This window comes from Alosa pseudoharengus, unplaced genomic scaffold (assembly GCF_046254945.1).
Source record: "Alosa pseudoharengus isolate Yale_2024_CS ecotype anadromous, Long Island Sound unplaced genomic scaffold, YU_APseudo_1.1 YU_APseudo_1.1_scf_14, whole genome shotgun sequence".
NCBI lineage: Eukaryota > Metazoa > Chordata > Actinopteri > Clupeiformes > Clupeidae > Alosa > Alosa pseudoharengus.
In genome coordinates this window covers 5,582,939-5,596,698 of record NW_027468609.1, presented here as the reverse complement: position 1 = coordinate 5,596,698, position 13,760 = coordinate 5,582,939, and the positions used below count along the sequence as shown (strand labels likewise).

At 40.9% G+C, this 13,760-nt stretch overlaps 2 protein-coding genes across 3 annotated transcripts; one reads left to right on the top strand and one right to left on the bottom strand.

Moving 5' to 3' along the window:
* Positions 1-2,145: 2,145 nt before the first annotated feature.
* capslb (calcyphosine-like b) lies at positions 2,146-4,571 on the top strand. 2 transcript variants are annotated; one of them, XM_076283560.1, is made up of 5 exons: positions 2,146-2,289; positions 2,456-2,633; positions 2,736-2,945; positions 3,170-3,203; positions 4,048-4,571. In XM_076283560.1, exons 1-5 carry the CDS (start codon positions 2,153-2,155, stop codon positions 4,101-4,103), a joined length of 615 nt encoding a protein of 204 aa, XP_076139675.1. In that variant the 5' UTR covers positions 2,146-2,152; the 3' UTR covers positions 4,104-4,571. The 2 variants fall into 2 exon arrangements, with proteins under 2 accessions (XP_076139675.1, XP_076139673.1); XM_076283558.1 differs by having other exon boundaries at positions 3,170-3,312; positions 4,048-4,118.
* Positions 4,572-4,626: 55 nt separating this feature from the next.
* On the bottom strand, positions 4,627-9,290 carry il7r (interleukin 7 receptor). Its single transcript, XM_076283557.1, has 8 exons — positions 9,040-9,290; positions 8,384-8,498; positions 8,058-8,197; positions 7,682-7,824; positions 7,073-7,238; positions 6,848-6,968; positions 6,674-6,746; positions 4,627-6,350 (listed from the first exon to the last, which is right to left on the bottom strand). Exons 1-8 carry the CDS (start codon positions 9,137-9,139, stop codon positions 5,934-5,936), a joined length of 1,275 nt encoding a protein of 424 aa, XP_076139672.1. The 5' UTR covers positions 9,140-9,290; the 3' UTR covers positions 4,627-5,933.
* Positions 9,291-13,760: the final 4,470 nt, after the last annotated feature.

Genomic DNA, 13,760 nt, shown 5'->3' with positions numbered 1-13,760 from the left:
TTACGTGGTAGTGAGTAGAGTGTCCCTAAAGCCAAACCGAAGTATCCCGAGGTCTTTATGTGGTCGAATAGAGAGTCCAGAATGAATTTCATCAAGCCAGTACCTTTTCGGAAATGTTGCCATCTTTGCTGTAGGAGTCTTATTGCTGAGTGTGTTGTAACACGCTCTGGAAATTCACAATTCCGTCGCCTTTTAAAAAAAAAAAAAAACATAGTGCAGTCCATACAACTTCATTTCAATTTCGAAAGAAATACTGGACTATGTTTTTTTTTTTTTTAAACGGCGACGAAATTGTGAATTTCCAGAGCGTGTTACAACACACCCAGCAATAAGACTCCTACAGCAAAGATGGCAACATTTCCGAAAAGGTACTGGCTTGATGAAATTCATTCTGGACTCTCTATTCGACCACATAAAGACCTCGGGATACTTCGGTTTGGCTTTAGGGACACTCTACTCACTACCACGTAAGTGTTATGTTGTTTGGAACTGTAGAAGAGGTATAAAAATAGCGTTTTGTAGCGGCGAAATTGAAATGCCCTGCTCACTTCCAGGCTACGAGTTGTGTGACTGAAAACGGTACAATCGAACTTTCTCAAAACACATCCGAATGACATGATTTTGATGTCAACTCAACGTATGTACCCCCAATCATCCGTAAATCGATCTAAAGTGCATTTTACTCCGGATAATTCCTTTAATAATAATTGGACCATTTTGACAAATCTGGGCCCCAACTGATCTCTCTTGTAGGAGAGAGATATTTGGATGTTACACAGCTGTGCAGCTTCACTGCTGTTGCCTGCTCTCCTGTGGAGACAGCTCTCTGTCTGGTTCTGGGTTTCTGCCATGAGGTGTGTTAGGTGACACTGTGGTTGATTATTTCAGTTTGTATACGCCAGTCTGGAGTTGATATTGTTCTCGTGCTCTTGTAATGTACAGTCTATGTTCACACCAAATGCAAGTCAAATGATCATTTGTATCCATTTCACCTCCAGAAATGGGTTTTGTGGTGTATGAATACTTGTCTACAAGAGTAATGATTTTGGATGATGGCAGTGATTGACTTCATTTATCCACGTGCATGAGTGTCTGCCAATGTTGTAGGCTCCAATGTAAACAGATGTAGGTCTAGATCTCTCATGTCTGTTACTAACATTGTATTTTCCTAAGTTATTATTATTTTGAATGAATAGTGAATCTGGAAATCTACTGCAGATGTAAATATTAATCGGTTCACATGTATGTTGATGTCAGTTGCCCATATACACTGGAAAAATATATGTAAAAACTGAAGTTGATCCTCAGTGTTTTGTGCATATGTATGCAATCTATATTATTTTTTTGAAATGATAAACAAAATAAAATAAGTCAAAACATTATTCAAGTTCAACATCTTCTGTCTATATGCTTCATGTGCCATTGCAATGCAATCCCATAGACTGTATAAATGTGCAATCCATTTGGCAATAGCCTACACACCTGACAGTTAGTGGTATCCAAAAGCATCAGCTACTAACTCAAGATGATTACCGTCTGAGCCAATCACAACAGAGAATGTGTTTCCTTGGAAACAGAACGCTCAAACTAGGGGAGGGGCCAGTTCCACTTCGGGTAAGTTTGCTGCTTGACTGTTTTGATGAAAATAAAAGCTGATCGGTGAATGTTGATTGGTATGTTTTCGGTTAAGTATTCTAGAACATTATTTTTTTCACTTTTGCATGGATTACAAATTTGCGTCATTTGACATTATGCCTCTAGGCTGTCGTGTAATTTCTCTGAATGATGCCAATGGTGTCACCTGAACACAGGCCGCGCATCTGTGAAGTTAACATTTGCAAGTTATCAGTTGGCAAGACAGGACAGCTTGGTTGTCTTATGCCTGGATGTTGCTCTCTGCATATGCCGTAGGCCCTATATAGATATTTTGTAATGGATTTCTTTAGAATTGCTGTCGGTAGCCTATTTCATCGTTTTAGACCACCCCGCAGAAATTGCCTGACCTTCGAAAATGAAAAGCCTAATGTTAAATGAAAGCATACCAATATTCTAATGTCAATCCATGTAACTTATTTATGATCTATTATGGATATCGTAGACGTTGGAGCTGCAGAGTGGTGTTTGTCATTTGCCCTTACAGGAAGACAAGACCATGGCAGGGACAGCGCGACACGACCGGGAGATGGCGATAAACGCCAAGCGTCAGTTATCGGATACCTCAGATCCTGTGGAGCGGTTGAGGCTCCAGTGTTTGGCAAGGGGGTCAGCTGGAATCAAAGGACTGGGCAGGTAGCCTGAATATCCTATCCCTTTCTCCAGCCAATGTAGCTAATATTCTTACAGTGTCTTGCACTTTTAAATGTTTGTAGTCAACTGTATTTTGTGGTAAATTTGGTTATAGGTATTTTGACTCAATCATTTGTGATAGGCTATGTCCCTTATTTGTCATTCCAAGGACTTTCAGGATTATGGATGATGACAACAGCCGTACTTTGGATCTGAAGGAGTTTCTGAAGGGGTTAAATGACTATGGCGTTCTGATAGAAAAGGAAGAAGCTCTTAAACTGTTCCAGCACTTTGACAGAGATGGCAGCGGCCAGATTGACTTTGATGAGTTTCTAATTACACTAAGGGTGAAGCCGTTTCAAAACATCTTACTCATATCATATCAGCAGGATGACTCTTGGTGGAGATTAGTCTGTTGTCTAACCATCTTGAATATTGTGTGATTGCAGCCACCCATGTCCAATGCTAGGAAAGAGGTGATCATGCAGGCATTTAGAAAGCTCGATAAGACAGGCGATGGGGTCATAACCGTTGAAGATCTTCGGGGCGTGTACAATGCCAAAAACCATCCTAAATATCAAAATGGGGAATGGACAGAAGACCAGATATTCCGGCAGTTTCTGAATAGTTTTGACTCCCCCGATGACAAGGATGGAAAGGTATCATTTACTCTTATCATATGTTGTCATATTATTTTCATACTCCTACCAATACAGACTAGTACAGTATGGAATCATCTGTGTTAGAATATGAGTAAAAGCAATATTATCATCACGTAACAAAGTGTTGTGAAATGACACTTCTTTTCTTGCAGTTACCAGAGGGGACTCAAAGCAGATTTTTCAGTGACACTTGTGGTTGTTCTGTATTTCCAATGCCCTAGGTGACAAAAGAAGAGTTTATGAATTACTATGCAGGTGTGAGTGCGTCCATTGACACAGACATCTACTTTATAATAATGATGAAAAATGCCTGGAAGCTCAATTAGCATCTAAAGACATTCTTCTGAGGGTGAAAAGATGACACGTGAGACATCGTCCTCCATCTTTGTATATCAGATTATCAAATCAAATTAACCGTGGCAAATCATCAAATCTCTCTGCTGTTAGATTAACCGACAGTTGAATCATCACTGTAGTGAAACTAAGTAATGATTAACCACTGTGAACTTAACATCAAAGCATGAAGGGCAACATTAGCACTGCTTACATTCATAGGCATCATGTTTTTCTCATGTTTGACATGAATGCATATGTTGATTTGACATCCTACCTACACCTACTGCAAATAACAACACTATTTCTAATGAACACATTTGCATTTATGCAAATTAATTTACTCCTGCCACAACTGGAAGAGAAGTTGCCCTTCATGTTTGTCTATCATCTGAACTAACCTACGGTATGCATCGCTCTTTAATGTTGCTTTGGGTATTTCCACTAACTATAGACTCATGAAAGACACCTTCTCTCTCCCATAGGGTCTGCTGCATGAATGTTATCCTTAATGTGTGTGCTTTCTCACAGTGAAATGAACCCTCTTACCTTATGCTTAGAGGCTGTGAAAACCCCAATGGGCCGGAAGGCAACTAACCAGCTCTCTGTAGTTCTGCAGCTTCTCTCTGACTTTTGGGGGGAGATATGTGGATTCAGTGTGGGAGTACTGTCAACTTTCCATTTTCCCCAGTTGATGGTGTGCGTGCAATGTCATCTTTGTGTGTGTGTGGTAAGCGTGTGTGTTTTCCCTTTGTTGTCTGTGTAGGTGACCAAAGAGGAGTTCTTGAACTACTACTGTGGAGTCAGTGCCTCCATCGATAGCGACGTCTATTTCATTCTGATGATGAGAAATGCCTGGAAACTCTGATTGTGCCATACCAATAACCCATGTGCCTATTTACTAATTCATTCTCAATGTGTACTGTGTATGAAAATTATGTATGCCACAATGTTATATGGAAACCTTCAAAGGGGGAAAAGTTCTATTATGCTGTATAATTTTGAACAGCTCTTGAATTGAAAGCTTTTTGAAAGCTCTTGAATATTGTAGTTGTTCTTTATTGCTTAAGAGCTGTAATCATTCGTATGATCTGCAGTAATGCCTTTCATTTTACTTTCAAGATCATGTTTTTGGTGGACTTTGTACTGTGTAGTTGAGTGTTTATTGTACCTCAATAACAAGCCTTTGCAGTGTGATTTCATCATCTTGCGGAGCTGTGTAGCATTTAGTTGTGTAACAATCAGTCATCACATCTCTGAAGTGTGAGAATATACAGTATACACCACTTGACAGGAGTCTGTATTTTAGTTGTACCTGACTAATTAAAAGTCTAGATGATGTTACTTTGAGCTTTGAAAGGTCATCTTTATTTCAATGTTTTTTTTAAACAAAAGTAAAATAAGGAATACATAAGTAATTTCTATAACAGTATACATACTTCTTAATGTTTACAGTCAGTATAATGCCCATTGAACTGTCATATCAAATGGCTGATGTCTGTTAAAGTAATGCAGACAAAAAAACAAACACCTGGAAACGAAAACAACAAAGCAAGTAGAGAGGCGCTCATCTTCCAGATTAAAGGGCCAAGAAGTAGTTTATTTGTCAAATATAAAAATGCTTCTTGGCGTGCCTTAATTGTGCAATTGTTGTTAAAAAAGTGTTGCTTTACATGCTGTTCATCTTGATTCTTTGTTGAACTAGTGAAGTAACGTGGTGAAACAGACAAGTATGTACTGCATGCAAAGGAACATTGGAATGGACAATGGTTACTCTGTCCTCAAACATTACTGTTCAACCTCTTGAAGCATGTATGTATATGACAATAAAATACTACATTTAACCTTTAAAACCATACTATAAACAAAAACAATAAGGTGTCTACAACAAAACATTGTAATATATGACAAATGATTTTGAGAATATGGAAGTAACTGTAAGTGCAAATTGTGTTAGAATAGTATGTAGAGCACAAGTACAAGCAAGCCACTTCATTTGCGGAACCTAGGTCAGTACAATTAGCTGAACACATATCTGTGCTACATTCAGACGCTCTTTACAAAAAAGTTTAAAGCATTAAAAAAAAAAACCTGAGCAGATGAAGTGGAATTTGTGTTGGACCCCACAAGGCAACTATCCCAATCATGTTGCTGATATGACTCGAGAAATAAGCATGCTAGTGACAGCATGTCTGGTGACAGTTTTAGAACTTGTTTCAGTTTTAGATGGCCGCTAATAAGCAGTGTTGTGCGAGAGTTAATTAACGCTTCAGTGAAATCCATCTCTCCTCTCTGGAGCAGGTACAGTGTCGGTTCCTGTTGGAAATGTCCGGTAGTGGTTGTGGTAACACCTGGTGCAATTCGCAGAGGTTCATGGACTGTTTGCATGAACTATAAAACCTTAACAAGCAGCAGTTGATCATTCCCTTGCATGGAAGAAAAATAAGCAGCTACAGGTCGACCATGTTGAACCAGAGTCTGTCTGACCATAGTTTTTTATGTTCACCTGAACAGGATCAAACCTGAGGCAACCGATCAGCCATTTGTTAGACTGATCTGCTGAACTGGTTGCTGGCAGGCTGCCGCATGGTCATAAGGAAAACCAGTAGGCTGTAAAACTTCCCATTCCTTTCCTCTGACTTCTCTCCAAACCTACTGTGTCTTGAAGAGGCAGGACATTGTGACGTAGGCCTCGTCCTTACATTCTCGCTGCGGTACACAGGTGCTCATCAAGGAGGGGTCTCCAGAGCCAGAGCTGTGTCCAGAGTCCACTGTGGGGGACGCCTCCCCCAGGAGCCTCAGCCCTGCGCTGGACATGTCCGCCCCGTCTCGCCGGTCCTCCAGCGGCCCGATCTCGCCTCGCAGTGTGCACCGTGACCCGTCGGAGCTGCCGTCGCCCGGCGGAACCTGCCAGAGGAGGACCTGGCTGAGTTGACTTGGGCAGCGGCTCCGGTTGTCAGCTCCTCGTCCGTCAGTGGACTCGGCGAGCGGTTTGTCCTCCCCTGCCTCGTCCAGCCGGTTGATTTGAAGGTCGCTGAAGATCTCTGGGTTGAAATTCAGAAGCAGGCCCTGTGGGCAGACATTTGAAAGATAAGGGGGGGAAAGAACTCATGGGGAAGTGTATGAGTTTTTTTGAGTTCATAAAACTGTGCTTTCATTTAGTTGCACAGAAACACAATGTTCATTGGCTCTGTCTTCATTTGGAGTAAAGTGTTCAATGAGAGCACATTGTGAAAACTATTTAAAAAATTAAGTTGTTACATCACATAGTTGCTGTGCACCAGTCCAACAGAGCTGATGATGCAGTGAGTGAAACTTAAAATGTGACAAATTGGCTATTTACAGTAAATAATTATATACTGCATATCATTAAAGGTGTCCAGAATTCATACCTTGTTAAATTTCTGCATATGGACGAGGGTCGTCTTGGGATGTGGCACATTTGGCAAGATGTAGGCTTTGAGTCTAGTAGGAGGAAAGGGTTGAATAGCAGAGAGGTGAGTGTGAGTGAGTTGGCAGTGGCTGCCAGATGTCAGCAGTGGAATGAACAGGTGTGTCAGACTCACTCTTTCCTCCGGAACCGGGTGATCAGGCAGATGCCAAGCAGCAGTATGGCGATGGTGGAAATGATAATGGAGTACAATAGGGCACCATCTTTTTCATCAACTAAGAGAGCCACTATGAAAGCTATTATAAGAATAATAAGAATTATAAGTTATTATAAGAATATAATAATAATAATAATAATAATAACTATGCAACTAGAAGCATATATTTTTTTTTTTTTCAACCTCTGTCCACTGTGAAGTTTTTCGTACGGCTCCAATCTGACCAGGGTCCACTGAAATAGTTCCCGCCCGGTTTGACCAATGCTCTCACCGAAAACTGTGAGCCAGTCTTCACATCTCCAAGCTGTTCACGTTCAATGATGAAATCCTCATATGAGTACGTATAGTTCTAATGAGTGAGGGGCAACGGCAGGACGTCAAATCAAGTAATTAGATAACATTTGGAGTAAACATAGTATAAACATTGAGCTTAGCATGACGTCCTGGGCACATTGAAACAGGTTACAAACAGGTTACAAACAGGTTACATTGCCCTTCAAAATCTTTGACACAGAAAACCATAAATAATTTCCCTAGAGCTATAAATATTCTCCAAAATAGTTAACACAACTTCAGTTCTTCCACCTCCTCTCTCACACTGTGATGCAGAAGGGTCTATCAAAGCAACACACTGAAGCAGTTGCACTTGCAACATTTCTCTAGCTGGCTATAAATAGAAGGAATGGGACTGAATGACCATACAACATAGGCAATCTTCATTCAAACTAAGCCATACAGATCCTTAGATAATAGGTTAAAATAGAGAACAGAAAATAAAAACAGATTGTTCACCTTACGACTTGTTGCATTCCAGATTTGCACTAGAAAATTAAAGTGTTTCACAAAGTCATGCCTGTATCCATTACAACTTATTTTTACATCTCCTGAGTTTTTCAAATACGTGGCTGTTATATTCTGTGGTGGTGGAAGCTTGACTGTCAAGACAGAAAGAGAGAAAGAGAGAGAAAGAGAGAGAGAGAGAGAGAGAATAAAACAGTGCACAAATAATGTCTGTCAAAAGGTACAGTATGTGAGAATTTAATACATAGTCCCAAACAATTTAATTTTGTACTATCTTCTCAGGAAATGTGTGCTGTCCTCACACAGTAATGTGTATCAGATGCCCCCCCTCCACACACACACACACACAAATGCTTCTGATGCTTACCTATATCAATCATATTTATATCAATCCTCTCTTTGCCTTGAATGGTGAGTATATGTTTAGCCAATATGTTATCAATGACTGCAGTAAAATAAGATCCATTCAAAGTTGAATTCCAACACATAGGATTTCGTTCCTCTGAGCTGAAAGTCATCAACAGATCACAGGTTAGGCAGAGAAACAGAATAAAATGTAGGCTACGCCTATATTTATTTAAAATGTTCAGTGTCATTCAACCAGCCAAAATATTTTTTTAGTCAAGTTGTGGAAAAAATAAAACTACAAAAACTGCTTTCTTCATGCTCTCATTGTATGATGTTGGTTATTACCGAAGACTAATTTGGGTGCCAATAGGGTCGTCAGGTAAAGAACAGGTTAAATAGTTGACTTTGAGGCTGATCTCAGAAAAGCAAGGCACATCAGGCTTATCAGGCACATCAGGCTCTAGGGCAAAAGCACAGAGTAAAATAAAATACAATACGCCACACTAGATCCATTAGATTAGACATCCAATATCACATAATATCCAGATCTTGTAAAAAGTAAAGTATTCATATATTCATATATATTGAGTAACACATAATATACTGTTGGCCCACATGACTGGGGTTAGCATCAGGATTTCAGCAGGGCTAGGTGTTAATCCAGGGTATCGAAATGTAGCATATAATACTACAATGTAAAAGGGCCAATATAATATGCAATTCGCATGTATGTTTTTAATGCAACGTTTTGAATCAAAATATCAAACAAGAATACAACAATATTACAACAGTATGCAATTGTAATGACACCCCTGCCAAATCAGCCGCCAAATTGAACTTCTGCAGCTTTCACCGGACATGCAGGAGAGATGGACCAGAGAGATTTACACAAGAACAAGAACATTACACGAGTGCTCTCTCAAGTGACTGTTGACTCATCAGACGGACACAGAGGCATGAAGAGATTGTGTGAGAAGCGCATGTGGCGAGACTCGACTCACCTGCATCTGGATCTCCATCAGTTTCTCCTCCTCCGCTCTGCGCGTGGCCAAGGGCCGGGAGCAGGAGCGCGAGCAGGAGCGTCCACACTTCGGGCGCCATCTCACCTCATACCACCGGCACCGTCAGGCACGCACCGCACACAACTCAGTGGCAGCGAGACACAACAGCGTTCGTCTGCTCAAGCCACGGGAGACGCAGCGTCTGACTCAGATCCACTCTCTGTCCTCGTTCTTACCGCCACTGCAGAAGGGGAGGAGAATGTGGTGGAGATAGAGTGAGTGAGCGAGTGAGTAAGTGAGAGAGCGAAAGAGAGAGCAGGAGAGGTTTGCGGGTCTACAGTTAACAGGAAATTGCTCTCATGCAAGTACTCTAAAAAAACAACATTAAATAAGAAACAAGAAATGGATTGCAGACATATTTAGGTGCACCTACATTTAGATCAATGTTGAATCAGAGCTACAGTTAACAGGAAATTGCTCTCATGCAAGTACTCGTAAAAAAACAACAACATTAAATAAGAAACAAGAAATGGAGTGCAGACATATTTAGGTGCACCTACATTTACATCAATGTTGAATCTAGAGAAGATCTTACGTTGAAAGTGGGATTGATTACATTGTGTTGTGGTTGTTCAATACTGGAGCAGTACTTGAGACTGGGATTAATATTACTCTAAATGTGTAAAGGTGCACACCAGTATCTTTGATTGTGACCATGTCATTAAATACTGATAATATTGAGGAGTATCTCAGCAGTGCACAATCATCACCATCAACCTTAGCACTAAATGTGCAGCTCTTTCTAAAAACTATAGGACCCTAAAAGAGAGACTCATCACAGACAAATACACAGACAGATAGTGACCAAATGTTGTTGTTTTCTCTGTGACGTATACAGGGCATACATTATCCTACTCAAGTGGCACACTGGTATGACTGCTGCCTAATTTTTGAAAAATTAAAAAGAAACTAGAATGCGCTCATGTCTGGAGGAAACGTGACTGAAGCATGATCCAGTTTTGCTCAGTAACAGCGAAATGTCATGTGTGTTGCAACAGCAACTAGGCACACATGTGTTTCATGTTACAGTATGTGTATGTTCTTTACGTTCCCACCAAGAAAGAAAAGAAAAACAACAAAAAAACTACACATGACCTACAAACCATTTCCTGCCAGTCGGTGTGTAAACGAGGCCAGCTGCCTTGGTCTCTTTAAATTAACCAATTTTGTGGCTTTAGTCTCTTTTGGGGGGGGGGTGGTAGGTGCAGTTTCGATTTGCTCGACATCAAATGTCTAATGACGGTGCAAACAACTGAGATGTAGCCTTTTTCCTTTTTTTAATGGAGTTGAGATATCAATTTATGTTTCTGTTCCACTGTGTAGAACTACTTTATGCCTGTCAGAAAACTCTGGTACATGCATAGCCTATAAAGCATTGCACTGCATCACCTAACAAGCCTTGTTTCCAGGTGTCATGTATATTTATCAGACGGATACATTTCTCTTTTAACCTATTTTCATTAGTGGTGCTGCGTATTCCTCCTTGTGACTACAGCTACAGATGCTGTGCAAACTAGACAAAATGATGGGCCCCTGTGCGTCAGGCTGTGGGGTTGTGGTTGTTGAGCACTTCACCTGCACGCTTCCTGTAACAGCACCAGAGGACACTGATTCGCGATGGGCGCAGTCAGTCAACAGAGAAACAAAACACTGGCCCGGACGTCATGCTAAGCTCAACACAGAGAAACCCTGTTAAGGAACTAGAATACAAGAGGTCAGCGACAACGCGAGAGAAGGAAAGCAAATACAAGTGCAGCAAAGTAAAGAAATGGAAACACATTGGGCCCTAACTGGCAATGAGCAAAGTGTCTTGTGCATATAATAAAGATAGAAATAAAAATAAATACAAATAAAAAATAAAGTTCACCTGTGGCATATGGGAGCAATGAGCCAGAGACTTTAGTAACCAAATTCATTTATTAAAGATTTATTTTGATTGAGGTGATTAACCAATGTTTGCACTCAGGATCTTGCTCATGGTGTTCAATTTCATAGATCAAATAGATGTTGTACTTTTCCCATCATTGAGGGCTCATAATGTCAAAAGAGATTTTTGTGGACACTGCGTAGGAAAGATGTTCTGATACAGACTATTTCTGTGTTGACACATCAGTGTGTGCTGACACACAAACACACACATACACTTACACACACACCACACACATACACACACACACACACACTTTCTGGGAATAAGATGGGATTATTGACATATGGGACAAAGATAGGAATTGAGGTGTGTATATCTGTGTGTGCGAATTGAGGTGTGTATATACGTGCGTGTGTATGTCCGCACACGTGTGTGTGAGAATGTCTACCTACATTCATGTGTGTATTCACTTGTACTTGTGTGTTTGCATAGGATGTTTATATGTGTGTTTACACATGTGGGTTTATGTGTGTATGTATGTGTGTGTGTGTGTGTGTGTGTGGAGGGGGGGGGGTGAGTTCTCGACAGCGAGTGTGTGGGCGGCCGCTGCGGCTCAGCCTCTGAGGTTTTGAAGAAGAGCACAGCGTGAAACAGAAACATACCCCCCACCACCACAGCCCCCCCCACCCCCCGCCCCTCCTGCCCCTCCTGCCCCTCCTGCCCTCTCACCCCTCGTGTCAACCGTGTCCCCCCCCCCCCACGCTGGCGCATGAGTACCTGGCAGGCCCCTTGTCGTCATTTTTACTTGGAATCAGGCCGTCCCGCCACCATTTTCACACATACCTCACAGGACGGCAGAGAGACGCAGAGTGAAAGTGTGTGATGAATGCAGAGGCAAGTGTACAGAGGTGGCCTCTCTACTTTCCCTCTCTCACTCTTTCTTTCCCTCTCTCACTCTTTCTTTCCCTCTCTCACTCTTTCTTTCCCTCTCTCACTCTCTGTCATTCTCGCTCTTTCTCTGCCTCTATTCCACGGGCCCTTTGAGCGTCGCATTGGTTTTGTTGCCACCCACCTGCCCTCCCCCTCCCCTTCCTTTTCCTGAAAACCACACGCCATTGCTGGAGGTCCCTATCTCGCTGCTCATCTCACAACAACAGCTCAAGTGGTTTTCTTTTTCTCGTGCACCTCTGCTCTGTGCGCATCTCTGCCTCAGAACACTGGGATGCTGTTTTTTTATTCTTGTTTGTTTTTCTCTCACTCTCTCCCTCGGCTCGGTTTTTCATCTCCCCCAGTCTTGCTTGTGGTTAGCATCCTCTTACTCTCACACACCTCTTACGTGAACATATCTGGGCCGAAAGGGGCCCAGGCATAAGCAACTAAAAACACAATCTATATGTTTCCATATGCAGTTGTACTCAGTGCCACCAAACACGAGTTATCGGGCAAAACACATTCCTTTCATTTTAATGGGATTCAAATTAAACCATGAAACATTACTGCAATAAAGCATAGCAATAAAGTAAAAAATATGTTCAAAAATTAACATACTGTACCTTTAATTCCATTTTAGTCTCATCACTCCAAATGACTTTGTTCCAGAAATTCTGATGCCTGTGAATTGAATTGGCACAGTGATGGCTTTTTTCTGGCAACTGTTTTTTTTTGGCATGCAGCCCATATTTGTTCAAGTGCCTCCTTATTATGAATCTTGAAACAATCACATAACTGCAGTGAAGCCTGAATTTCAGCTCAGATAGCTTGAGGGTTTGTCTTTGCATCTCAACCAATTCCTGGTATTGAGATTGAAATCTTTGTGTGTATATCATCAAGTCAAACATTCAAAGGTATGTAAACTTCCGGTCAGAGCCATTTCAGTAATTTCAGTTCATCATTATTATTTAAAAATGGCACACACAGTTATGTGATAATAAATGACCTCACCTGACCACTATTCCTGAATAAAAGAAAGGTATTCAATTTTAGCATGTTCAGTCATATATTTCTGAAAACTGGCCAAAGTTCTGCCAGGGTATGTATATGTATGAGGACAATTGTTTGTGCATATGTGGTGTCTGACTATACATACATCCTGTTTCCCGTAGCAGAGGAGGTGTTGGCACATAGATTGGTCAGGGTTGCACAAACTACTGATGACAAGGGAAAGATACTGTAAGTTCTAAGGAAGATACATTTCTAAAGTTGTGCAATATCTAAAGAGCATGGCATGCATGCATCATGCAAGTCATACATCCAACCATAACCATTTATATATCTATCCATCCTTTCATCAATCCATTCACCCATCCATCTATCTATCCATCGATTTATCTATCCCCAACCTCCAACCTATCAGAGAATATATCTCTCTATCTCTCCAACCCATCAGAGAATATATCTCTCTATCTCTGTTAGAGACGTTTTAATGTTGTGTACATTGATTAAAACTAAATTCTGTGTCAAGTATTTCTATTATACCAATTACAGGTATTGATGCATCAAGGCACTTGAATTCCATAGCTAAACACACAGACAGGCAAGATAATGGAAAAGAAACTCATTTGAAGAAATCAGCCTTTGGTCATTCTAGAAGGGTGATTGAAAAAAAAAAAGGATTATTGAGGTGTCCATGTGATTAAGTAATTAAATAAGATTTCCAGTGAACAGTTGTACTTTTCTCAGAAAGAAAAAAATATTCATGATTTACACGATTACATGATTTAAACCTGGCAATAGTGGTGTAAAGAATTGTAAGTGCACAGAATTATACTGTAGTGGTTCTAGCATGGAATGA